Source organism: Leucopleurus acutus (genome assembly GCF_964270905.1).
Source record: "Leucopleurus acutus genome assembly, chromosome: 4".
Taxonomy (NCBI): domain Eukaryota; kingdom Metazoa; phylum Chordata; class Mammalia; order Artiodactyla; family Delphinidae; genus Leucopleurus; species Leucopleurus acutus.
Window position 1 is genome coordinate 107,452,871 of NC_139146.1, and position 27,558 is coordinate 107,480,428.

General features: G+C 38.4%; 1 protein-coding gene across 7 annotated transcripts in view; it reads left to right on the top strand.

Moving 5' to 3' along the window:
• Positions 1-27,558, top strand: part of SLC4A4 (solute carrier family 4 member 4) — a 350,238-nt gene that overhangs the window by 286,395 nt on the left and 36,285 nt on the right. For all 7 annotated transcript variants that reach the window (XM_082838378.1, XM_082838380.1, XM_082838376.1 and 4 more), the window contains 4 exons: positions 764-834; positions 11,855-12,046; positions 25,171-25,284; positions 26,941-27,102. In XM_082838378.1, coding sequence (XP_082694504.1) covers positions 764-834; positions 11,855-12,046; positions 25,171-25,284; positions 26,941-27,102 — 539 coding nt within the window. The remainder of the gene's footprint in view (positions 1-763; positions 835-11,854; positions 12,047-25,170; positions 25,285-26,940; positions 27,103-27,558) is intronic.

A 27,558-nucleotide genomic window follows, 5' to 3' on the forward strand; every position in this document is an offset into this window, starting at 1 on the left:
AATAATAGGAAAAGAGCTTATCCGATAAAGAAAAATCTTGTAATTATAGAATACTTTTTAAATCCTATGTTTTAATTTTAGACTCATAAGTAGAAAGGAAGCAATGAAATATTTCAAAGAGGAGGGTTGGTTTAATAAATAAACTAGGTTCTTCTGCAAGTGACATCTTCATAAATCTACAAATGATGCCAAACTGTATGAAAATAATTTAAAAATTAGATTAAATATTCATGCTCATTATAATAATACATTATATATAATTTATTATTTAGCACTTTTTTGTTTTCACACATTTTGCAAAGATATACTCTCATATGAATTCCAGAGTTCCAAAGTTCCAAAATCAGCTGATTCTTAATTAGTAAAGCTTCAATTCATGAGATTTGACTGTGCGTGAAGCCAGTGATCAACTTCCTCACTTATTAACAGCCATTTCTTCCACTAGGCAAAATATTGAGTGCCTTTTAGTAACATAGAAGTGTTGGGTTTTTGTTTTTAAACCTGAAACAAAGTACAATATCATCTCCTTAAATATTTGTCGTTGTTTCTTATCAGATTAGAGCACAAAAGACGTCCAAATTTTTGGTTGTTTTATGTAGGTGAAAGGTGAATACAGTTATAATAAAGAAAAACTTATTGTGCCTTTATGTTGTTATTGAAGACATTTTTTTTAATGCCTAAGCCTGCCTGTTTAGATTCCTAAATATGCATATAGGTCACTTTAATTTTATTTTTACAGTAAAAAATGGTCTTTTGCTTACAGTTAATATCTCCATGTCAAATGATACCACATTGGCTCCTGAAGATTTGCCAACTGTTTCTTCTACTGACGCAGTAAGTGGCTTAGTATTTCAGATCATTTGCATATTGTACACTCTAATAATATTCATAATATGATGTCTCCCACCACTCAGCAAGCCTAGTCTGAACACATATTTAATAGTCAGTGATGGTAGAGGGACAAGAAAAACATTTTCTGTACTCTAGTCAGATTTTTTTCCTTTTCTTTTTTCTTTTAAACTTAAGTGCACTTAAAGTGCAACATACTTTTCAAACCTTCTCAGGAATTTGACTGTTATGTCCATTAATTGTCACCTTGAAATATTTTCACAAGGGAAAGTGAGCGAAGTTGCAAAGTGATAGCGTAGTATCCTCTCTTTGTTTCTAGTACGATTACGAATTCTTCTGACTACCAGATGGTGCTGTGTTCCCTTCACTGAGGGTGACTGTAGCAGGACACTTCCCGTGTCACTTAGAAAGGACCGTGCCTCTGTCACGTGATATCCTTTCCCATGGCTTGTAACCAAGGATCTTTAAGGGACTGGAACTAAGCTTTAAAAATGAGCTGTTTTGCATGGAAGGTCGCACACTGGAAGAAGACTTTTGTGTTAGAGAAAAAGGGGAAAGTGCTGTTTCAGACTTGTAATTGTGTTCCTTCTACACTGGATATGGAATCTTACCAAAGAATATCAATCTCTCAGTTATAAAGACAGAACCCATACATAATACTTTGTATTGATCGAGTGCCCATCTCTCAGGAGACCAGAACACTTCTGCAGATATTATATAATCAGTGCCCACAACATCCCTTTCAAAGATGATGCTTTGTATCTTTCCTGGACAACTCTCACTTGACCCTGTTTCTCTCTTGTTTTCATATTCAATGGCTCTCTTGACTTCTTTCCTTACTGTTTTCTCTGACTTTCTCCAAACTTTGCCTCTCTGTTTCTTCCATGCTTGAGAGCATGTGTGTGTGTATGTGTGTGTGTGTGTGTGTGTGTGTGTGAGAGAGAGAGAGTGTGTATATGAAAGAGAGTATGTATATGTCTTAAAGGTCACATATAGAAGAGAGTTCAGTTTTCAATCTTCAAGCCAGTCAGCCAGCCTAGTGCCTAAAAGGATGTGACTAAAACACAGAGAAAAATACTTCCTTCTAGACTTTTAAGGAATTTAATTAAAATCTAATTAAAAATTTAAAAATTCTATGTAATTAAAACAGTAAGTTCATTTGCAATAAAAATTAATAAAATACTTCCAATGACTTAAAAAGAGCAGCTTCCCATCTATAAAATGGTGATGATAAGAGTATTCCCTCAAAGATGCTAGAAGAGCCAGATTAATAAATAGGCAAAACTTCGCAGAGTGGCTGACACATACTTGTCTCTCAGTCAATGTTAGGTACTGTTTTTATTCTGTTTAGGTGTTCTTATCATTCTACTGGGCCGTTTGGCACCAAAACTCAGGTTGGTGGAGAGAAGTTGAAAGCCACTGCTTCTGACCACCTACTGGGTCCTCTGTGTGTTTGGCCACACTAGCTCAGTTCCCCTGAGCCTTTCCTAAGACCTACAGTCAGCAGGACTTTATTTCCTTCTTTTCATTTGGCCATAATTAGATCATGAAAGAAGGTGCTGTAAGAGTGACATGCAGCCCCTGGGCACCCATGAGACGCCCTCTCACAAGGCCCTAAGAACATCCTGTCAGAGGAAGGAAGGTCTTTTCTTTTCAGCTTCATTAGCATGAAGACAAGCTTTCTTCTTCCTTGTGGTATGGGTTTGTTTTCTGGGGGAAACAGCAGGAAAAACGGGGCATGAGAGCATTTAGACAGAAGTTAGAACTCAAGAATAACCACCCTTCAAGATAAAAGCCAGATTTTCCATTATTTGCATTTATTGTTGGAATCATTGTGTCTTTAAATCTTCTCACCTTCATCAGTTTTCCCATTGATTTCTCACTTCAGCCTGCAAAACACAGCTCTTTAAAAGGGCTCTGTAAATCTTTGAGACCAGCCACAGCTTATCCACACTGTATCTAAGCAATTAGTGTTGAGATTTGCTGGCTTCCACTTAGCAGCTCTTAGAGGGAGAGAACAGATTTCAAAATCTAATGTCAGAAGCTTCTCTTCTGAAGATGTGATAGAATGGATCGGTTAGTATTTGTCTTTCATGTTAGGTTCCTTTTTGTTTTCGTTTTTTATTAAATTGAGTCATACCGTAAAAGACACAGTTCTTATGTGCTCATTGCAATGAGTTTTGACAAGTTTTTACCTCATGTAACCACCACACAAAACAAGATATAGAACATTTCCATCATCCCAGAAAGTGCTATGAAATGCTCTATTTCCTGTTTTATGCCCCAGCTTTTTGAGCCTTGGGAGATCTTTCTTTGCCAAACTGCTCTGCCCCCCGCCCCCGCCACCTTCAGAGGGCAGATGCCTTAGCCCTTTCAGAAGTAGCTGAATGCCACGGAGGGGTTTCTCTCTGCTCTCCTGCCCTGCTTCCCATCTTAGGAAAGTGGCTTTCTTGCATTTGATAGAGACTCTGTGTCTAAGAGGGGTTTCTCTCAGCTCTTCTGTTGAATCTCCAGGCTTTTCTGAACTATCTGTGCATTTGACAAAGACCATTAGAAAGTTTGCTGGGTGGACGGACGCAGGCTTTGTCGACACCTGAGACTCCACAGAATTCCAACGTGTCACCCCAGACTATAGGCAACCATTAGAAATTCATTAAAGATTTGGCTCATTTCTCCATCCCTCCATCTACAGTGCATTTATCTTCCACCTGCTACTCCGCCAGGGATGAGGCGGCCATGGATCTCTTCTCTCCTATGAAGGTCTTGTAACTTTGGAATTTAGTTTATTTAGGTTTCTTTGCATCCTCATCTCACTGGTGGAATTTTTTAAACTATGATTTTATAGCTTATCCTGCTTGCTTTTATTGTTAGGTTGGGACAACTAACAGTCTCCTGTAACTTTCTATATCTTAATCATAAGTAAGCAACCAATTAGTTTTGGTATTTCACAACAGTATATATAACTACAGTCACAGCTTGCATACATCCTGTAGACCATCAAGTAAGATTGCAGATCACTGCAAGTCTGGCTTACCCACTGCAGGGAAAAAGTCCTAAATGAGTACATTAACCACTTAACCTTGAGACTTTTATTTGTAGCATTACCCTCATTTATATATATGTTTGTATATAAATATACGTGTGTGTGTGTTTAAAGGCTTATATTTTACCAGTTGATACTCAAAGAGAGCAATGTAGACTCTTTAATTTTTATTTTTGAATTTTTTTGCTTATTGTATTACCCAATGAAGCATATCATGATAGTCTACATGGAGATGCTGTTAATCATGGGCCTAAGGCCTGTTACAGTCTCATAAACACCGCTTGGCAGTCAGACATGGAAGTAAAAGTGCTGTGATTTGATGTACCTTCAGGGTGATTCTAGGAGCTAACATTCATTTTCATGGGAAATGGAATGTCATATTAATCTTCTTGTGCATAGCATCCTTGTGATTTTCTCTCATTAAGAAAGTGAAGTGCAAAAACTATTCTGTCCTTAAATCTCCTTAAAGAGTACATGTTCCTACTTTTAAAAATATTATGGAAAATTTAAAACATGCACTAAAATAGAATAGTACAATAAATCCTCATATGTACACATCACCTAGCTTCAATGACTGTCAAAATTTTTCCCACTGCCTCTCATATATCCCCCACTTTTGTCTTTGCGGAGACTACTATGGTGTTTTAAATTTTAAAATTAATCCTTCAGTATACATTTTACTTTTAAGATTTATAAACATATTCACTCAATACAAATAGGGTCATCCTCTAGAAAATGAGATCCATAAAAATAGGTGGAAATTTCTTTTCATGAGATTGACCTCAGTTAAGACCATCGGCAACTTGGTCCCATTTCCTTTGCACCTTTTTTCTCACTACCCATTTACACAGACACTCTGCTCTGGTCCACTCACTGTGAGTTCCTCCTCATGGTGAGCATTCAATAAGTGGTGCCTAAAGGACTTACTGAATGAGTGAATGAAGCATCATATGTCCCCGAATCCGCATCTTTGCTCATGGTGTCTCTCCATCTAATGCTTTACCTCTTTGTTTCTGCCAATGCAGAAAGAAATATACACCCAAAGTTTGTCACTTTTATTCCCCTCTTCATTGGCTTTTGTTACTCTCTCTGTCATTCCTTTCTAGTTTTGTTGTCCTGCCACACTTCTTCCTACTGCCTTTTGAGTATGAGAGTTCTACAAAGACCAGTTCTTTTTTCAAGGTGCAGTTTAACTTTTGTTTTCCCTGTGCTCAGTGAAATTAATCAGTCCCTCTTCTGATCTAATCATCTCTGTACCATTCATTTAGACACTTGCTTTTGATGCCTTGAATTATTAGTTAATATTTAAGTGGGCATATTTTATTTCTCCAATAAAACTTTTTAAAGTTGTTGTTTTTATTCTTCTTTATTGTTCCCTTAAGGCTTATCTTAGTTAGCTGTGTAATTGGGGCCCAGTGCATTTTCTGTTTACTTTCGGCCACATTTTTCTACTTTCTCTTTTGTTACTCAAAATAGCCTATAGCTAATTGAAATAGCATCACCAGAGTTAGAAAAAAAAATAGGGTCCCGGTTACATTTGAATTTCAGATAAATAATGAACAATTTTTTTAGTGTAAGTATGTCCTACATATTACATAGAACATACTTATACTAAAAATATTATTCACTGTTTATTTGAAACTCATATGTAACTGGGAATACTGGATTTTACCTGATGATCTAAATTGAACTTTTTTTTTACTTTAGTTTTATTCTCCAGATAGAAAGAGTAGATACACTGATAGATATGTTCCTTAAATATGTCAAATATTTGTGTCTTGATGAGTGATTTCATTCATTCAATTAACAAACATTTCTTTTGGCGCCTGCTGTATCCTAAATTGAATTCTTCCCCTGTCTTTGCTCTTCTTTCTTATTTTTTGGTGACACACAGTCCCTTTGGTCTGCAGGCGTTATACTTTTGTCATTTCTGGCTTTTACCCATCTTGTCAAAAGAGGCCAAATCCTTGTCAATCTCCCTTTCTTTCTCTGCATCTTAATCTTTCACCTTCCTTCCTCCATTCTTGTTTTTCCCAGCACCCCCTTTTTCCTTCCATACCCATAACTGGGTTCTTTCTCATCCACCACAAGCATCTCAAAAGTCTTCGCCAGCCCTAAAGAACTTGCCTTGATCCTGTAATGCTCGCATGCTCTAGCCTTTCCTTTTGTTACTGTATTTCTTAAAAATTGTCTGGAATTGCCATTTCAGTTTTTCATCCTCACATATTTCTCAACTCATTTCCCTTATTTGAACTCCCCTCAAGAAATTACCAAAAATATTCTAGTCACAAAAAAAGCAATGAAAATAAATCAATGGATTTTGTGCAGTCTTCATCCCTCATTATCATTTCTGCAACATTAGACCCTTATCAATCCTCCCCCACATATTACTATTTTCTCGTCCTTTGATTTTCAACACTGTGATTGTACTTTTCCTTTTACCCATCACTCTCAAAGTCTTTTGTGGTGTTTTTACTTCTATTGCAGGTACCCTAGATGTTTTACACTCGTTTCTTCTAGCACACTTTCCCTTTGTAGTTTTATTAAATTTTATTACTCCAGTGATCAGCTCTTTGCAGCTGACTCCTTAGTCGATGTCCCCAAACTTGACATCTCTCCTAGATGCAGGTCACCAGACCCATTGGACATCTCTCTTAGCATTTGCACCTTATAACACTGATGGTCTCATTCAAGGGAGCTACACTGTGCTTGCAATAGGAGGTTAGAAACATCATGAGAATTAGAGATCATGTGCTATGATAGTTCTGACAGGCAAAGAGGACTTCTGAGATTATATTCCCAACTGTTTTGTTATTAAAGTTCTGATTTAATCACTTAAATCCTGTGCATAGACTTTTGAGATAAAGATCAAAGCCATAGAGAAATGAGAATCACCTATAAGGAGTAAAGGACAGAGCGGCGAGATAAAAGTCTCCTGCATTAAGCTCAGAGGAGACAATGGTCGCTTGAACAAGAGTGTTAGCCATAGTTATGGGTGAGATGTGATGTATTCTAATATAAAGTCTTCACCATAATGTGACTTGCGAGAAAGAAAAGAATTAACAATGACTTCAAGTTTTCTGTTCTTAGAATCGAGGAGGATAAAGTTGCCATTAACAGAAATGGGCAAGACCCTAGGGGGAGCAGGTTTGAGGAAGATTAGGAGTTAGTTTTTGAACATGGTTAAGTTTAACATGCCTCTGAGGATGTAAGTATGGATGTAGAATAGTTTACTAAGAAGTAGGTACAAAATGATTAATCTTTCTCTGAATTGGAGAACATTTGCTGAGAGATTAAGAAATCACTGTTAATCCTGAAAGCAGGAAGTTGCTCTTAGAGTGAATGAAAATTGGAGTGTGGTTGAAATACACAGAGAATGTCGTATTAGGAGGACAGAATTATCTCAGTTATAACAACACGAAGGCAGTACTTCTGAAGCTTCTTTGCATCACTGCCTCCTTTGAGGTTCTAATGAAATCTTTGGTCGCTCTTCCCAGATAAATGTACATACACACAATGTTTTACATATTTCAGCGGATTGAGGGATTTCTTTCTTCTTCATGTCACTTGACATCTACGCTGGATGTGTCCAACACAGTATTGCCTTCTTTCAGGAACCAGTGTTATTTGGTTGTACATTTTCCACCATGACTTACTGAACTGTAAACAGAGTGGTTTTCATGTGAAGGATACTATTCACTTTAGAGCATTTTCCAAAGTTAGGAGCACAGTGATCTTCATGGTACTCTTTTGCAGCTATTTAAGTAAAAAGTCCTATTTGTAGTTGCACAGGAAAGTGGTTACTTTTTTCTGTGTTCCAACTGAGTGGTGATAGAGTTGAGATTGAAACCCATGAGGGTATTTTCCCAGTCGGCTGCTTTGATACATGTTCAGTATTTCCATGAACTAAAGAAGAATCATTTACATCTTTTTGCTTATTCTATGACTGAATTACAAATGATCAAAACCAGAATTATTTACAGTGAATCAACCAGCATCACAAACACTATTCATGAAATAATAAGTATAAAAGGCTGCCAAAGAAAAATGTGTAATGTACTACTCTGATGAAATCATGAGATTTTTATTTAGTACAATAATGTAAAGTAACATAGGAGTCCAAGACAAGAGAGTAAACCACAGTAGGCACACTTTTTCTATGAAGAACCAGATAGTAAATATTTTAGGATTTGTGTGTCAGTCTCTGCTGAAATTATTCAGTGCTGCAGCTGTAGCAAAAAGCAGCCATGAACAGTGTGTAAATGAATGAGCATGGCTGTGTTTCAATAAAACTTTATTTACAGAAACAGGTAGTGGGTTGTATTTGGCCAGTGAAGTGTTGTTTACTGAGTCCTAGATTAAACTACTCATGGTAATTTTAGATAACTTTTTAATAAGAGATGGGTAGATAGATAAACAGATAGGTAGATAGATAATTCTGCTCAGCACCGGCCTCCCTCCAGGGTTCACCTACTTTGCTTTAAAGCTGCTGACCTAAGGCTGCCTACATAGAAAACTTCTTGTGTCCACGAACATGGAGTAGATTTAAGTTTATTGAATGCAGAAGTTACACTTAGAACTTCTCTGTATCAGCACCCAGCCCAGAATGGAGCTCAAAATGATTAGTTGAATAATCGCCCCAATCAGTGGAATAAGCTGACCTATCTGGACCTTTCTCCATTCTCATCCTTACGTTGACCTATCTGGACCTTTCTCCATTCTCATCCTTACTTCACGTCACATGCCCCTAACCTGTCGTTAGAGAACTCGGTGTGAAGAGAGCACAGCCTGGAGCAAAGAGTGCTGTCCGTGAAGATGATGACAATTTTTAAAATTGAAGTACAGTTAATTTACAGTGTTGTGTTAGTTTCAGGTGTTCAGCAAAGTGATTCAGTTATACATATGTATACAAATCTATTCTTTTTCAGATTCTTTTCCATTATAGGCTATTACAAGATACTGAATATAGTTCCCTGTGCTATACAGTAGGTCCTTGTTGTTTATCTATTTTAAATATAGTAGGGTGTATCTGTTAATCTCAGACTCCTCTCAGACTGAGCTAGGATTCCAGAGAGATGAGTCAGGAGCTGCTTTGCGGTAGGCAGGGATGTTGAGAGACAGAGAGACTCAAGGCCTCCTAACCGTGTAAAGGCAGAATAGCTCAGTTTTGTCCATTTTAATTATTGGGGTCCTGGGTAAATTTTACATGAAAAAGATGTTTCACTGGTGATAAAAATTTAAAAACCATTAGCTTCTAGCAAGTGGCAACTTGTATCGGCGCAGTTTTTGTTGTTTTTAATGTTTCCTTTACTTAGGTAAGGCAAAATTGACCTCTGAAGCAAAAGATGTTATTTCTACGCAGAAGTATCTGTTTCATAGATAACAAAATGAGATATGTGATAGTAAAAATTATATAAATTGATATATGTGATGATTAAATCATAAGCTAATTATCTAACACTCTACTTTTCATCTTTACTTATATACATCATTAATAATGAGTCATGCTTGGTCTTAATGTTTAGTTTACGATATGGATTTTGCCTGAAGTTTTACAGAATTAAGATTCATTGATACCAGCTTATGCAGAATAGTAACACTGAAATAACACAAATAATATAGATGTCTTTTCAGTGATATTTAAGTAGAATTATTTTTAGCTAGTTTGTTTTATGGGAGTGGGAAACTGTGTGTTAAGATACAGATACTGATATAAATACATGCTGCCTAAAGTTTTTATACTGAAGCCCTTAGTGAAAGATGGTGTTGGAGGCTAAAATTTCTGTACAATGACACAAAGAATCATTTGAGGCATACAAAATTGTGTTACTGGCATTTTAAGTTGATGTAAACAAGAAACCATATCTGTCCTGCACATCTGTATAGTTTTCACCTCAACCTGAATCTCTGTAAGAAAATCAATAAAACTGCCTGTTGGGGTTGTTTTAATGCAGCTTACCTCTTCTGGGAGCTGCAGCTATAAAGAAAGATTCTGCTGATATTAAAGTGCTGAAATTAAAGTGAAATTATGGTAAATTTTTGCTGGTTTTAAACCAAAGAAATCTGTTACCTGTTACGACCTCTAAACTTTAAAGGTATTATGCAAAAAATATTCATATGCAGAAATCTGAAAAACAAAATGAGATGTGATTAATCACCTCTCAGAAACAGACTTTAACAAAAGAGTAATTGTGCAATTCAGCTGTTTACAAGTTGAAACTAATATTTCAGGGAAAGATCTAGAGTTTTGGGGGGGTTTTTTCCTGACTTATGTAAGAACTTTACCTTTTGAGCTCTATAAAAATATGAACTTTTTCTGGTCAGAGATTCTTCTTTTATGTGTGTGACCTTCTTTTATGACTAGATGACTTATATTAAGAGAATTCATGAATAGTAAAGGATATAAATAGTAAAGGATATGCATTTGGTGAGAGGGACAACTCTTGCCTCCAACGGACAGGAAAAGTTTTTCTTTCTATATTTCTTTGAAAGGTATTCTCAAATTACTCTTCTGTTAGCACATGACATACCCATTAGCCCTGCACCTAAGAGAAAATCCAACATCACGGCACCAGCAGATTCAGTGTCTGGTGAAAGTCTGCTTCCTGGTTCTAGACAGTCTTCTTATTGTGTCCTCATGTGACAGAAGGAACAAGGAGCACTCTGGGATCTCTTTTGCAAGGGCACTAATCCCATTCATGAAGACTCCACCCTCTTGATCTAATCACCTCTCAAAGGCCCTGCCTCCAAATACCATCACATAGGGGATAAAGTTTCAGCATATGAATTTTAGGGGAGCCCAAATATTCAGACAGTAGCACCCCATTAGCGTTGGTGAGTAACTGGCTGCAAGAGGGCATAACCTTCCAGGTGAGGCTGCTCTTAAGCAGCAAAAGGCAGTTTTCTAGAGAAGGAGACAGCTGTGAGCTGATAGCAACTAAAACTCAGCAGCTGGAGGATGGGTGCCCAGGCCTTATCCAGTACGCTAGCAAAAGGATTCTCTTGCATATTGGAAACAGAAACAGGAGTGAGCTCCTGTCAAGAAATACGGCACTGACAACATGACAGCAGTTCACGAGCCAGAAGAAAATTTGAAAATTGACCTGTGAGCTTGAGGCCATGTAACACAGGGCTAGAGATCCCATACCCAACTCCACAGCCCATCACAGCACTCTCCAATAATGGATTCTCTTGACACTGACCTGGAGTCAACAAGAAAAGCTGTATTTTATTAGGTTATGCAATTGAAAAAAGCAGAGATCTCCAACATTTTTATAGTTTAGTTCCTGAAGTCACCCAATCTCTGTAGTTATTTAGAAAAGAAATAGCTCATTTGTGAAAGCTCTGGGTAAATTAGTTAACCAGATATAACCTTGAGAGCATTAACTCTATGGCCATCAGCTTGAAGCACAAGAATCTGTGCACTACAGAAATCAGTACTTTTTTTTTTGGATGCTTAGTGCAGCCTGTGGGATCCTAGTTCCCCAACCAGGGGTTGAACCCGTGCCCTCTGCACTGGGAGCGTGGAGTCTCAACCACTGGACCTCCAGGGAAGCCCCATCAGAAGTCATTACTTTTTGAACAACAAAGGTGTTTCAGAGAGTCTCACGTTTGGAGACTTAAGATATTATTGTGTCTTGGTTTACTCTCAGGAAGGTTCACAGGAAAGAAAGACTTTGTGGTTTGTTTCTGTTGAACAGATGGTTGATTGTAGGGTTGTAGCACAAACCAGGTAAGGGATTGCATCATTCTCATTGTATTTTCAATAATTGATAGCCTCCTGGCCCCCCTTACCTGTTATTCCATTAACACCTCCTCAAGTGTCACCTTCCAATGGTTTACCCTCAGGCTGTTTTACAGAGACTCTTAGCATAATTCCGTATATAGCCCATCAAGTATCAAAAGCTGCTTTTGTTGTGGCACAGTGTTCCCTAGAAAAATTTTCCTGTTTTTCTTCTTCAGCACCATAATGCTACCTTTGACTGGGCATTTCTGACGACGAAGGAGTGTTTGAAATATGGAGGAAAGCTCATGGGCAACAACTGTGGTTTTGTTCCTGATATCACTCTCATGTCTTTCATCCTTTTCTTGGGCACCTACACCTCTTCTATGGCTCTGAAAAAATTCAAAACTAGTCGTTATTTTCCAACCACGGTAAGTACCTGAGCTTTAAGTAATTTTCATTGAATTCCCACTGTATTAACAATAATACAGCTTTACAAAATGAAAAAGGCACCTGTAATTCAACCTTTCCAATATAAATTTGTGCATTTAAAAAATTGCTTTCCAGTCTGTGTCTATGTGCATACATATTCTTAATATAATTGTAGTCTAGCTTTGAAAAACCATCCAAGGATTTTGCTCACATAATTCTACCCTAAATTCTGACTGTTGTAATCCAAATGTACTGAAAGAAAAAAGTGGGGTGTATTCTATACAAAAATGCACAAGTTAAGAAAAGACCTTCTAAATCCGTAGTGTGTTTGAGTACCTAAGCCAAAACTCTTTTCATATTAATCAGGAATTTTGACATAGAACTCTTTGTTCATCAGCTGCACATGAGAGTAATTGAGTAGTTGAATCATGGACTGTAGGAGTAAACTTGAGCCGTGTTACACTAGTACTGGTGTAAGATATGAGTGTCATCTGAGCCAACCTTTCCTTCCCATAGTGACAAACGCCCTACTGTGGAAACACAGATAATTGAGCTGAGTTGTGCAGACATCCTGTCTCCCATTAATATGCTTAGGTGAGCTCAAAGTCAAAAATGTGGTTCCTTGAGAGACTACAAGACCAACATTTAGTTAATGGCATTTTGTGTTTTTACCTGCAGAACAAAACTAATCCTTTGCTTTACAGTTCAGTTCTCACTGTTTAGGGTGTCAATACTTCTTAGTATTGTTGATTATACCTCATTTTTATCAATGAGCTGCTCTCCACAGCTGAAATCTCATGAATCTCTCCTCCTGTGTTCTTGTAGAAGGAGCAGGAGAACTTTGAAAGACATGAGATGCAGTCGATAAAGTTCCTTTTCTTAATTCCTGGGAAATGAAACTGACAATTAATACGTTCACTTTCAGCTAGGAAATTTTTTGACTCTTTGATATTTCTTTTAAAATGGAAAATAAAGGGAAGGTTTGATGATTGTCTCAATCTGTTTGGGTGGCTATAACAGAATACCAGACTGGAAGGCTTATAAACAACAGAAATTTGTTTCTCACAGCTCTGGAGGCCAGGAGGTCCAAGATCAGTGCCAGCATGGTTGGGTGAGAGCCCTCTTGCTGGTTCCTAGCCAGCACCTTTTCACTGTGCCCTCAGGAGGTAGAAGGGCTGGGGAGCTCTGCAGAGTGTCCTTTATAGGAACGCTAATGCCATTCCTGAAGGCTCCATCCTCATGTTCTTCCTAAGGCCCCACCTCCTAATATCATCTTCTTGTGGGTTAGAATTTCAACATAGGGATTTTGGAGGGTCGCAACATTCAGACCACAGCTGTAATGAAATGTCCCGAGCTGGCTGGCCCAAAGAATGAAACATTTCCTCAAAGTGAAATGTAGGAAGAAGCGTTCAACTTCGTCTGCCTTAAATGGACATCACAAACTGGTGGTCCACAGGCAGAATTCAGCCCCCAGACATTCTTTGTTTACTTCACAGTTTGTAAACACAGACATGCACACACATACACACTTGGAGGCTTAGGTGGAACCTGTCCTTTGCAGGTAGTTACTGTCCTCACGACTCTCTGTTGTCTAAGACTTGGCTGCTTCACACATTCAGATTAAGTGCCTATCCCTGAAGACATTTGAGCTTGTGACGCCAGTCCACGCACTGGGAAATGTGCTTACTTGACCCACCTCTTCAGTGGTGTATCACGTGTAGAACAGATTCCTGGGTAGAGGTCTTTGAGGGTGATCTCTTCTTCTCTATTGAGGTTTTTCCTTCTTAATTATTAATTCATGGGGCATCGTTTTTTGTGGGTTTTTTTTTGGCTCACACTCTGGGAATTATCACCCTTTTTATATCTTTCATTTGCCAAAGTCTGATATTATTTAGGCATAGTAGTAGGTAGAAAAGTAGAAAATTTGTGAAGCACTTGTAAATCATAGTTGGCAAAATAATTTCAACCTTAAGATGAATAGTGATGAATTTTTTTTTTCCCCCGGTACGCGGGCCTCTCACTGCTGTGGCGTCTCCCGTTGCGGAGCACAGGCTCCGGACGCGCAGGCTCAGCGGCCATGGCTCACAGGCCCAGCTGCTCCGCGGCATGTGGGATCTTCCCGGACTGGGGCACGAACCCGTGTCCCCTGCATCGGCAGGCGGACTCTCAACCACTGCGCCACCAGGGAAGCCCAATAGTGATGAATTTTAATAGACATCACCTTTTTTTCCCAGCAGTAATTCCCAAACTGATAATAGCTCTTTAGACTAAAAGAAATTGCCCCTTCTAAGAGCCCAAGCAGGTAATTTCTCAGACATTGATAAATGCAATTGAGAAATGTTGAAAAATGTTGAATATATGAAAATAGAATAATGATAGCATTCTAATTACAATTCCTATTGAGAAGGTTCTCACATTGTTTACAATTGTTTACACCAAATTATAAAATAAACAGGCAGGAGAAAATATATGTGATTTCTAAGGAGTGATGTTTAAGTGTGTAGACTTTCACTCTGTCATCTCCCCTACTTACTTCACGTTTATAGCTAAATAATAATACATACATAAATTCATAACATACATACATGAATAATAAGAGCATTTTTTTTCCTCTCATTTGCCAAAACATGTTTTCATTTAAACTGTCATTTAAAAGGATGGTCTCTATAGGTAGGAGCACATAGGTTTATAGATTCTTATACTTGTATACTATATTCTACAATTAAAACATATGCTTAAACATGGTAAGTTAGATAGTCCTTGACTACTGTGACAGTAATCAAGCCTAACTGTTACTGCTTCCTCGCTCACACCAACAATTCACGTGAAACCTCTAAAATTGCAAAATGCTAATACTGGATGGCAGTGTCCTTGCCGTACAAAATGTCCGATTCTCCTTTAACTTACACAGTCATTGCTATCTTGCACTCTCATTTCCAAACTTTTGCATGAGTTGTTAGTCGATGAAGACTGTAAACTGCTGGGAAACTGTTATACTTTTATTTTACTCCTCACATCAATTAGCACCAGGTTGGATGCAGGCTAGTACTCAATATTTGTTGACTAGTGGAAACCAGTCAAGTAGAGATAAATGCTGCAATTTATGGGAAGAGCACAGATGTAGGAACCCAGAAGCAGTAGATGCTAGTGCCAGCACTGCCATTAACTGTGCGCCCTTTGATAGCTAAATGTGGACTTTAGTCCACACGCGTAAAGGGAGAGACTTAAAGAAATTAATAGATGACAGTTAACATCCTTTAAACTCTAGTATTCTATAATTTTAAAGAGTTTTCTGATTCTATCTCCTAAAATAAGTTCTCTGTATTCAACTTGTGCTTATAGCAATGATCAGGACTTACAGGTTCCCAAAAGTTCATTATCTTCTCCATCTTTATGCCAGGTCTGCTTTGCAGCTGCTGCCAACCTCTCTCTGTGGATGATCCACAATCGCCATGTAGCAAATTCAAAACGTGGGGTTGTCTTTCCACAGTGGAACGTCCTTATCTTCTGGTACTCCTTACCTCAGCTAATAATATCACCTCTCTTCACAGCCACCCAAGATCAAAATCTTAAAATCATACTTGGTGTATCAGTCAGAGTCCCAGCAGGAAGCAAATTATACACTCAAATTAGGATAGTCTGAGGGGTTTAATGAAAGCATCATTTGCAAAGGTGAGATCAGGTTTAGGGAAACGGCAAGGGAGAGTGTAGTGTCTGGTAGCAGTGGGACTGTTACTATCCCTCACTCAAAGAATGTGGAAAAGGAGTGGTTGCTGGAACCTGGGGAAGACAAAATGGTAGAGAGAGCTTTCGTGAAAGGCCCCATGACTTTGGATTGAGGGGTTTAGCCAGTCTGAGGCAACCTCAAAGGGATATAGCTTTGGGAATCAATGCTCTGATCTCTCTCTTCCCCCCATGGCCTGCCCAGGCTGAAGGCTTCTGGAATCTGGAGAGCACGTGAGCCTATTGTAGACCACACAGGTCAGCCTCCCAAGGCAGAGAGCCTGGTGGAAAAGAGTAGAAATGGATCTGGTATGATAAAAGATGATATCCATCGTATTTACCTTTCCAAGTTTTTCTTTATCAAGTTAAACTCGTCAGCCCCCCCGATTATTCCTGCTATAATCGCTCTCCTTTATATGTACACTTATGCTCCCCTAGTTCAGTCTCTCATTGCCTTTGCCTAGACCAGGGTTGGTTATCCACTCTTCCCCTCCCTCATGAAGCCACTGGCAGTCCATAAGTGTGAACACTTAAGATGAAACAGTTTGCCTTTGCTAGCCTGTCCATCAGGAATTTGATTTGTCTGTCAGGCACTTCCAGAGAGCCCTAATGCTCAGTGGAACAGGGTGGAGTACAGTACCCCACTGACTGCCCCCTTTGTGCTCCCCACCCCTTTTAGAGGGGTGCATTAGTCTGTTATCCCATACATTTACTCTTCTGTTACATTGGCCTCAAGTCTTTTGCCAGTGTTTTGGCATCAAAACTTCCTGAAGGAGCATCACAGCATAATCTGTGGTCTTCTGTGGCAGATGGCCTGGGGTATTACCAGGAAATGTTCTTCCAGAGTCCCCTACCGACAAGTGGTGGTGCTCACGGAGCAGAGATGCCATCACTGCAATATGTAGTGGCAAAATGAAAGCAGTCAGCTTGAAGATGGAGCAGGATTGTGATTAGTAGAACTCATAAAGCCACAGAGCCTCTGAATTAGGCAGAATCATTGATACTTTAATATAGTCAGATGCAGTGTGGCTGGTTGATGTATGTAATTGGCATGAAAATGTTTTTCTTAAGGATCTACTTAATTTCCTCTTTTTCCTCCCCTTGGAAAAAGTAAGAGTTCTAACACGCCCATGAATTGATGTAATGGTAAGATTGTTTAATATCCTCCTGGTTGTTATTGTCATTTAAATAGAGAAGATCAGAAAGTGCCAGGTACCGTTAATAACTTTGACAACTTCTATGGTTTATTTAGATGACATTTGAGCAGAATGTTCTTTGATATCCTTCTTAAAAAAATAACAGTATTCTAAATTCTATAGTTAATTAGTATATTCATTCAATATTGAAAAAAATTATTTTGAGTCTGATGTGTGCTTGATACAACACTGGATGGTAAGGCTACAAAAACAAGTAATTCATGGACCTGGAGTATAGTAGGAACTTAATATGTATTTGTTGAATAAGTTAGATTTTTTGAGTTTTTAAATGGGATGATTCATTTTGATCCTTCTGCCCTATTCATGCTTACTGTCTACTGTAGGATCACACTTTGGTGACTTCTTGTGACCTAAGTAAATTGATGGTGGTCTTTGAGGAGCTGGCTTTATGGGTGAGAAAAAAGTGTAGGGCTTCAGGAATTTCAGTGAAAACACAATGAGCATTTTAGTTAGGTGACACGTTAGTTTTTATCCATATAAAACACAGTTTAGGATTCTACAATTAGCTGTATTTTTGGAACCATGATTCTTAGTTGGCCTTTTGGCCTGTGACAATTCTATTAATGTTGGATGTGTTTAGTTTAGTTTATAAACAACTCTTTACAAGAATCAGGTAGCATCCCTACTCTGTTTTCTTTTTCTATCAGAAATTTTTTTGGTGAATGGTAAAAACTATCAAATTGAAACAAATAATGTATCCAAATATGAGGAAGAAATAGTGGGCCTGTATTCTTTGTCCCATCCTAGTGTTAATAATACTGGGTGACATTTGGCTGGTTCTTGCAGAAACATCAGACCACATCCTGCCATTGAAGCTCATTTGGAAAATGACTTTGCTTGTCAGTGAAAGGGAATCAGATTTTCAAATTCTTGTGTTATTTTGTACCAAGGAAAATAATTTTTAAAGTCAAATTTGTTTTTAATTCAAAACTCACTTTCATATTTTTTTTTCTTAAGAATGACAGAGGGTAATAGGTTCTGAACACAATCCAGTCTGTTCAACATTCAACAAAGATTACAAATACTTAAGTTTTTGTGGATGTATAACAAAAAATACAGTCAACCTGAATTGAGCCCAAAGAAAAAAAAAGGTTGGGAGCATTGTTTGGCCAAAGTGTTTTTGAGGGTTTTGTTTGTTTGCAAAGTCCCTTTTGCCGTGTGATGTGAGAGGTTTTAATGTCAGCATAGAGGTAGTCTGTGGACAGAAGTCATTTTGACCGTGGTACTTGTTGGTCAGAAGCACCATACAAAAGTCACCAGCATTGAAATCTATCCATTAACACAAAATGATCTCCTGCTCCATTTCTAGACTGTCTCATTTATACATATGACTTACCAGTTCTTTTTAAATTTAAAATTTTGTACCTTAATGTAAATTATAAAACCACCTTCCTTTTAAAGCCCTTTATTGTAATGGTTTTGGGGGGATATATCCAAGAAGACCTTATTAGAGGATCAAGAAATTTTGACACTTGGGTCTTAATCATTGAATTTTAGTATTAGGACTTTGAATACCATCTAGTCCATCGTTGCCTCTTCATTTCTGACAAGCACTCATCTGTGGGCTGCTCGAATGCTTCCCGGAACAGGAACTTCACATCTCCGAAGGCATTCCTGATAGAAAACACAAACCTGCCTTTCCACAGCCTCGTCCTCGGGGTCTGCCGTTGCCCTCGAAGCTACACAGAACAAGTTTAGTCTTTCTTTTCTATGACAGATTTCACATATTTGAAGGCAGTTTCTCCCTACAGCTTCTTTAGGCCTCCTGTCATTTTGTATAAGATGTGATTTCTGGACTCCTATTCCACTGGCCATCCTTCTCTGAGCCAGCTCCAGATTTTCAGTTTCTACTTAGAATATAGTGACCAGATTGGGACATAGTATTTCCCAGGTGATTTACTCATTTGCTTCTGGCACTCACGCATTTGGGTCTTTTGTTCTACTGCTCAGTTTGAGGCAGAATAGAGGAAGAGGCCCATGGCTGCTAAAGTCTCCTTAGCTTCCCTGCTGAACCACTTGATTAGGCCTACTCCCCTCTGTTCCCTGCTTGGAAAAACAATTTTTTTTTCTAGTAGACTTTCACTGGCTCTTAAGCCCCGCCTAGATAAATTGCCCAATCCAATTCCCTTCTTTGTTCCCTGAATTTCTCTGACTTTCGAGCTTATGGCATTAAAATCCTGGAGTCTAAATCAGACTTTCCTTTTATTGAATTCTAATTATAGTGGGTATTATTGATTCAAAATACGGTGTATTATGATTGCTGTACTGATATTAATGGTTATTTCTTTTATAGTGCTGTATAGCATTGGCTATGGGGGGAAGGGGATCAAATTTTTAAACTTTCATAGTATTTTGTGCCTTTTCATGACTGCCAAAGACACATATTTGTCTGACACACTTTTTTTTCATCTAGAATAAATGCATTTTTACACTGTTGTTTAGCATTTTCCAAGCACGGCGATCATGCGAGGAATTGACATCCTGAATTAATATTTATTGAGAACCCCCAGAGTGCCTGCTGCTGTAGTTGTCTCTTTATAACAGCTCCATCCATTGAGAACTGCTCTGCAGGCTCACAGCCTTTCCCCCCAGTTAATTTAGGAGCAGCTGCAGTCCTCGCAAAGTGAAAACCAAATATCCTCTGGGGCTTCAGAGGAACCCAATTCATTTTTTTCCCCTGTAAATTAACTAGCTTCTCACTGTTGGTGTCTCAATGATTATGACTCTCTTAATAACTAATACGGTACCATCCTTCATGAAGAGTATGTGTATAATAGATTTATTAGATGGTTATTTGAATTTCCCTTCCCATCCACTTAATTTCTTCTTTGCTTTGATAGTTTAAATATTTAAGCTGCTTGCTTTTTATTAGATTGAGATATTTTGTAACTCTGCAGAGGACAGAAATATTTTTCTCCTCTCCAATTTTATAATTAAAAAATGGTAAACAAAAATAAAAGAGCTCAAAACCATTCTGGTATATAAGAATCTTAGTTGAAACACACTTTCCTTTTCCCCATTCATGAACGGAGGTAGGAATTATTATATGTCATAGCACATCTGTGTACCACTCCAAAAAAAACAGCAAACTTTTTTATAGTTAGTCTTTGATATATATTAGTTAACTTGTGTTTCATTTAGATTGTGATAGTTTATATTCTTAGGATATTGAAGTGTGAGCCTAGAGAGACTTAGCATTTGATTGGATGGACCCATTAGTTATGACGTTTGTCCAAGCTAAAGTTGAGGCCTCTGAATCCACAGGATTGGGCATGAAATCTTGTGGGAACAGTTTTCTCATGAAAACTTTGGCACTTCTAATCATTACCAGTAATAGCTAGTAGGGAAGTAGGGACTATGGGTTTCTAATTTGATTTCTTTATATATTGACACATAAAAGGGTACTGTTTTGGAGTTTTTGCAAGAGATCGAGTTTGATGAAAAGGAAAGATAAAATAAACTAAAAAATGAAAGGAAATTCGTACATGTTTCTTTTGCTAAATGTGTTTGGAAAGGTAAGAAGGACCCAAATAGAGTGATTCTTACTTCCTTAAAGTCCGATGCCACGCTACTGTACCTGGGTCCTAGAGTATATCTAGTAAGCTTGTACACTCAACGCTTGACATTTTTCAGGCAGTTCAAATTAAAGTTTAATTTTAGTACAGGGTAAGACCTGAAGAGCCTGCTAAAATAGCACCCCTACCTGCCTTCACTAATTAGAGGATTTAGAGTTGAATACAAAAGTGGCCTGGGAAAAATCAGTTTCCTTGACTATGAAGTTCAAACCAGATCCACTATCTTAGAAATGAATGTCTTACAATAAACACTCTTTAGGAGTGATTTCTGATATACCTGAACCGTATTGTACAATTTAAGGGGAAGGAAGGGGAAATAGAAGTGAGTATAACTGTACAGAACATATCACCCTAGCTGTGATTTTTAATAAGGTTAAGCAATATTATTAAGAGTATCTTTCTTTCCCCATAATTTTAAGAAATGTAATCCTGAATTATTAGCATTTGACTTTTTAGCTACTGTTATACCTATAGTATAATAGTGCCACACTTGACAAGAATGCCATTGCCAAGGGGTTCTACCAAATTTATATATAATATAAATATGTTATATATAAATTTGTGAAACTAATAATTAAATTTAAACTGTTTTATTTTGTTTTTTCAATTTATTTATTTAATTTATTTATTTTTGGCTGCATTGGGTCTTCATTGCTGCGTGTGGGCTTTCTCTAGTTGCAGCAAGCGGGGGCTACTCTTCGTCTCTGTGCGTGGGCTTCTCATTGTGATTGCAGTGGCTTTTCTTGTTGCAGAGCACGGACTGTAGGCATGTGAGCTTCAGTAGTTGTGGCTCGCAGGCTCAGTAGTTGTGGCGCACGGGCTTAGTTGCTCCGCGGCATGTGGGATCTTCCCAGACCAGGGCTTGAACCCATGTCCCCTGCGTTGGCAGGCAGATTCTTAACCACTGCGCCACCAGGGAAGCCCAAACTATCTGTAGTTTCCCGTGGCTGCTGTATCAAATTACCACAAACACGATGGCTTAAAACAACACATTTACTGTCTTGAGATCTGGAGGTCAGAAGTCTGAAATATATCTCAACGAGCTAAAATCAAGGTGTTGGCAGGGCTGTGTTCTTTCTGAAGCCTCTGGGGGAGACTATCTTTCCTTGCCTTTTCCAGCTTCTAGAGGCTGCCCACATTCCTTGGTTCTTGGCCCTTTTCCTCCATCTTCAAAGCCAGCAGTGACCAGTCAAGTCTTTCTCACGCTGCATCACTCTGACACGGATTCTCCTGCCTCCCCTTTCACTTACAGGGATTCTTGTCATTACACTGGACCTACTGGAATAATCCTGGATGGTTTCCCTAATCGCGAGGTCGTCTGATTAGTAGCCTTAATTCTGTCGGCAACTCTGATTCTCCCTAGCCGTGTAACCTTACATATTCACAGGTTCCAGGAATTAGGCATCTTTAGAGGGGAATTACTCTGCCTTCTACATTATCTGACCCAAATTTTAACATGATTATTCTGGGTGATACCTTGGCAGTGTCCTCAAGTTGGTGAGTATAGAGACAGGAAGTAGGAACCATATGAGATAAAGTGGTGGTTTAGATAAGGGTGGGAATAGCAATGGAGGTGATGAGAAGAGACAGGATCCCAGATATGTTTTGAACGTAATTTGCTGACCTGTTGGATGTAGGATGTGAGAGAAAGAGAAGAGTTGCATGGATAGTCCAAAGTTTTGGGCCTAAGCGATAGGAAAAAAATAATCTGCCGTTAATTAAAATGAAGAAAACTACTGAAAGAGCAGGTTTAGGGCTTCAGTGCTTGGTTTATGGAAGGCTGAGAATGACTCCTCTCCTAAGTAAAGAAGCAGCATTTCCCCGGTGCCTGGTAGTGATTCCAGTCAGGCAGATCTGTCCCCTAGAAGGGCCAGAGGTGCGGGCCCTAGGGGCATTTCTACCAAGAAATGGCCAATTGGATTCATTTGCTACCCTCTACTTCCCTTCTCCTGTTTATGGGGGGGAAAAAAGGAGGAGCAGTGCCTTTTTAATAACCATTACCCTCTTTAGAAAGAATAACTTGTAGGATATCTGAGCTGTCAACAAGTTGGATCTGCTGAGTAAGGATTGGGAGGGTGATAAAGAAGAGAGAACTTCTTTTTTGCCTTGGCAGTGACCTCTGGTCTTGCAGTGATTCATGACCTACCGGACCAGAGAGACTGCTGTAACATCTTAATATACTCCTGAGCCTGCTTCAACAATGACCGTCTCTTGCCAGACCATCCTGAGCTGCCCGTGTGAAAATTTACTTGCACAAAACTTAAGAAAATGGGTGTTTCCTCCCATATTGAGCCCCTGGGAAGCATCCTTTTTCTGCAGGGATTCCAGATACTTCCAACCAAAATGAGCTCTGAGTGGCAGTTTCATATTATTACTGGGTTTTTATTTCTTGTTTCTTGGAATTCAAGATTTCTTTCAGAGACCTCCTGACAGTAGATTATTTAGTTATTCCAGTGGTTTCTGCAGCCAAAGAGGCTTTGTGGAACTTGAAATAACCTGAGTTAATGTATATTAGGAGAGTTTGTGATGCTGCAGGTGCTATGCTAAAAAGCACTTTCATGGCTTATCCTATGTAATTCTTATGACAGACCAATGAAGTTGTAGAGATTATCTTGGCTACATTTTGCAGTTGGAGTAATTAAAGCTAAGAAAGGATAAGTATTTACAAGTAGGAAATACTGGTACTGGAGTTCCAACCCAGGTAATCTGACTATAGAAACTGTGTGCTTCTAACTGCTGTACTATATGTTTTCCCCAAATTGATCCCTGCCATCTATTTGTGCTTGGTGTTAAATTGCCCCTAAAAGTCCCATAGCTGGCTCTCTGCTCCTCTGTGTGTACTTCTCCAGAAAGCTAAACCAGTCCTCCAAGAGGGAAAGGAACTTCTGGCCAAATGGCCATCTTTGATCCTGCTGCTAGTACCCAAGGCTCCTGATACCTGGTCACGGTCAAGAATTGAGCACTACCGGGCTTCCCTGGTGGCGCAGTGGTTGAGAGTCCGCCTGCCGATGCAGGGGACACGGCTTCGTGCCCCGGTCCGGGAGGATCCCACATGCCACGGAGCGGCTGGGCCCGTGAGCCATGGCCTCTGAGCCTGCGCGTCCGGAGCCTGTGCTCCGCAACGGGAGAGGCCACAAAAGTGAGAGACCTGCGTACCGCAAAAAAAAAAAAAAAAAAAAATTGAGCACTACCATGTCCTTTACCATGTCCTTCACACCCACATCTCCAAGTAATTCCATTCTCCACTTCAGTTTCTATTGAACACCTGATTGCAGTAGTCCTACTACTCTTTCCAAAGACCCTCTATCCTGAGAATTGTGCAGCCACTCAGCCCATCACTGATCTCTCTTCACCTAGCAGCACCAGAAAGCTGACTGCTTACTCTGAGATTATGTTATCACTGCTGAATAAATCCTGATTTCGTTTAGGAGCAGCCTTCCTCATGTATGACTTGACTGTGAACTTCATGAAGACATGGATTGTGTCTGTTTTGTTTACTGTGGTATCCCTAGTGCCAAGCAAAGTATTAGGTACTTACAGTTGGCCCTCCGTTTTCACGGAAGCAGAAGCCGTGAATACAGAGGGCTGAATATGCTAAGTAAATTTTTGTTGAATGATCAAATTATGCACAACCATGTGTACATACCTTACAGGGAAACTCAGCTGTCTGTGCTATAGTCATGCTCGTAGGCCATTGTCAGTGCCGCTAGACACTGCAGAGGAACCGCCAACCAACTAAATGGTCCCATGTTCCGGTACTGACACAGAAATGGCCATTCTGCACCCACTCCATGGGAAAGGTTTGGGTTTAATGCACTCCCATAAAACCCAGCCCTTGTCCTGACCAGAGGCAGGTACTTAGGAAGTTTAGGTGACCACACTTAAGAAGTGGTGGAGAAAGAGATGCTCCACATACAAGAGATTTTAAGCACTAGCGTAGAGTGAAAAATATTTTCTTTGGCAAAGTTAGTGAAACCATCAGATTTCTGTCTTTCATCGCTTTTTTTTCTCTGAGGTCTTAAGCCCATTCATTGGACTGGAACTGTAACACTTTCCCTGCTTGGTTCTTGGAGTTTTCAGGTTACCTGTGGAATTTATCTTGCTCTGTACTCACAACGCTACCTCCCAAGTAATAAGCAGAATTCTGAATTTTTGTGCAGATTTTATAATATGCCTTGAGATTTCATCCTTATTCCGGTCTCCTTTGTATTGCATACAGGAAGAGTGTTTGTACAGTACTTCAAGGATATATTATCTTTGAATCCCCTCCCCTGCCTACACACACACACACACACACACACACACACACACACACACACACACACACACACACACACACACACTCTCTCTCTCTCTCTCTCTCTCTCTCTCTCTCTCTCTCTCTATCTCACCTGTTCTGTGCAATTAGATTATTTCTGGCCAGGTAAGAAAGTGATGCAAAAGCAATTTTAAAAATAATCTCTCTGCAGTATGACACCTCCTTTAATCTGTTAATAAAGCTGTTAGTATAAACTGTTAGGAAATATAGAATTCTTCATTCACTTCAAGCAGAGGCAGATATATATATCCAGTGCCTAATGGTCCCTGGTTTCTTTTTTATTTTCTCAGGCAAGGAAACTGATCAGTGACTTCGCCATTATCTTGTCCATTCTCATCTTTTGTGTAATAGATGCCCTGGTAGGTGTGGATACTCCAAAACTGATTGTGCCAAGTGAGTTCAAGGTAGGTGAACTTGTCTTTTGGTCATTCCTGGAATTCTTCGGTTTTCTTTCCTTTCCCCTATTCTAGTTTGTTGTATTTCTCTTTGAGTTAGTTTTGTACAATTGTCCATTTCTTTATTTTATAAATGATCAGTTGCTAGGTGCATATATACATTTTGTCTATTTTTTCACTAAAATTAAATGCCTGACTAGGACTAAATGCAAGGTTCACATTATATTGATTTTTATTGGAAATACCTTATGGTAACATTATAAACTCTGCTTTATATTTTTAGAGTATTTAAAAATATCCAGAGTATTTTCAACTGGATATTTCAAGGTTATCAACTTATAACCTTGACCCATATAATAATTCTAGGTTGCAGTGTAACTATCATCATCCTGATTTTATGAAGTTGAGATTGAAGCTTATAAAAATTAAGTAAAATACCTAAGGTTACATTACTAATTCAGTGCTCTTTTCCTGCCACCAAACTACCTGCCATATACACACATGTGTATATATAATGTACATTTTAATTATTACAAAGATATAGGAATTATTCATTTTATAGACCTGTGGGTATGTACAAGCCTAATGGGTAATATTTACATTTCATTCATTCTTAAATATCCCTATCTAATTTTTCACCACAAGTCTTTCACTTATTTTCTAGAACACTCCTAACCTCTCTCTCCATCACTGAGAACCATATATTTGCTAAGAAAAATTAAACGAACTGCAGTTTTAGCTTAATGACTACCTGATGAGGAAGGGATGTCTGTGTTATAGCAAACAAAATGTTTTTTGCATTTTCTCTGCCATGATATATTTATTAGCAAAGGTAAGTGCTCATTTATTCAGTCATTAGTTAAGTCAATATTTATTGAATGCTTGCTTTGAGTCAAGCCCTATACTGGGAATTTGAAATGCATTGAAGAGCAAGACAAAGTTCCTTTCCTTATAAGCTCACAACCTGGTAAAGGTAGTAAAATGTGAATAGATTCAGTGATGGAGTTATGAGCAAAGTGAGACAGAAATATCTTCAGAGGAGAAGTGAAGCTTTCTTCATAGTAAATGTGGAGAAAATAATTCATAGTTAGGATTCTGTTTTCGTTTATATATATTGTTTAAAATTAGGAAAAGAATAGGAAAATATGAAAATAAGATCAGGGTATTTAAATAAGCTTAATTATAACATAAAATATTTGTAGCTTTATATGTATTATATCATGAAACAATTGCAATTTGGCAGTAGTAAAAACAACTTCTGTATGATTGCTAAAACCCATGAACAAAATGCATGGTTGTTTTGTAATTTCTTGCCTACCTCCTTACTGAATATTACATTTGGGTTTTTCTTATGGCTACCCCTTAAACTTAAATCACTTTCTTCCATCCTGATTCTTATCTTGGAGCATCCTAAATGTGAAAATTGGCATTTACTTCTTTTCCATCACCGTATATTCTCAGTTTCCTTCATTTAAAATATTGCCTTAAAAATAACCTCCTTTAGGAAGTTCTTGCTGAATAATCTTTGTACAAGCTATCAGTAAAACTATCTCTGTTTTTTAATATGTTGGCTCTCCATATATAAAAGTGTGTCTCCCCCACTGATTTTTCACCAAGTAGTATGTATTAATATTGTTTTAAAAACTGTTTTCTCTCTACTTAAAGCCAACAAGTCTAAACCGAGGTTGGTTTGTTCCACCATTTGGAGGAAACCCCTGGTGGGTGTACCTTGCAGCTGCTATACCTGCTTTGTTGGTCACCATTCTCATTTTCATGGACCAGCAAATCACAGCTGTGATTGTAAACAGGAAAGAACATAAACTCAAGGTAAATCTTCATAATAATGGTTATCACTGCCTTCTACTTTCTTTTTTGGTGCTTGAAAATATTAAATGCTTCAAAATCAAGATAGTTTTATGGGAATTACAGCTCATGTTCTTTAAAGACTTCGCAGAGTCATAGATCACCCTGTGTGGACACATCTTCTCAATATAATACTTTTGGAAGACCTCATTTAAACCTGAAAAAGTTGTTTCAAATCATATTTTCTTCACCATCTGAGAGGGCAATATAAACTGTTTACCACTCAGCCACTGTTATCCTTCATCTGATTTTAACACAGTAACTGTCCTTAATGAAGACAAAGACAAATGCTTTCTCTGAAACTATTGAGATAAACTACTGAGATAAAAATATGAGTTTTCTTCTTTAACCTGTTGACTTGGTGAGTTATATTAATAGATTTTATACTGTTGAACCAACCTTGAAACCTGGCAGATATAT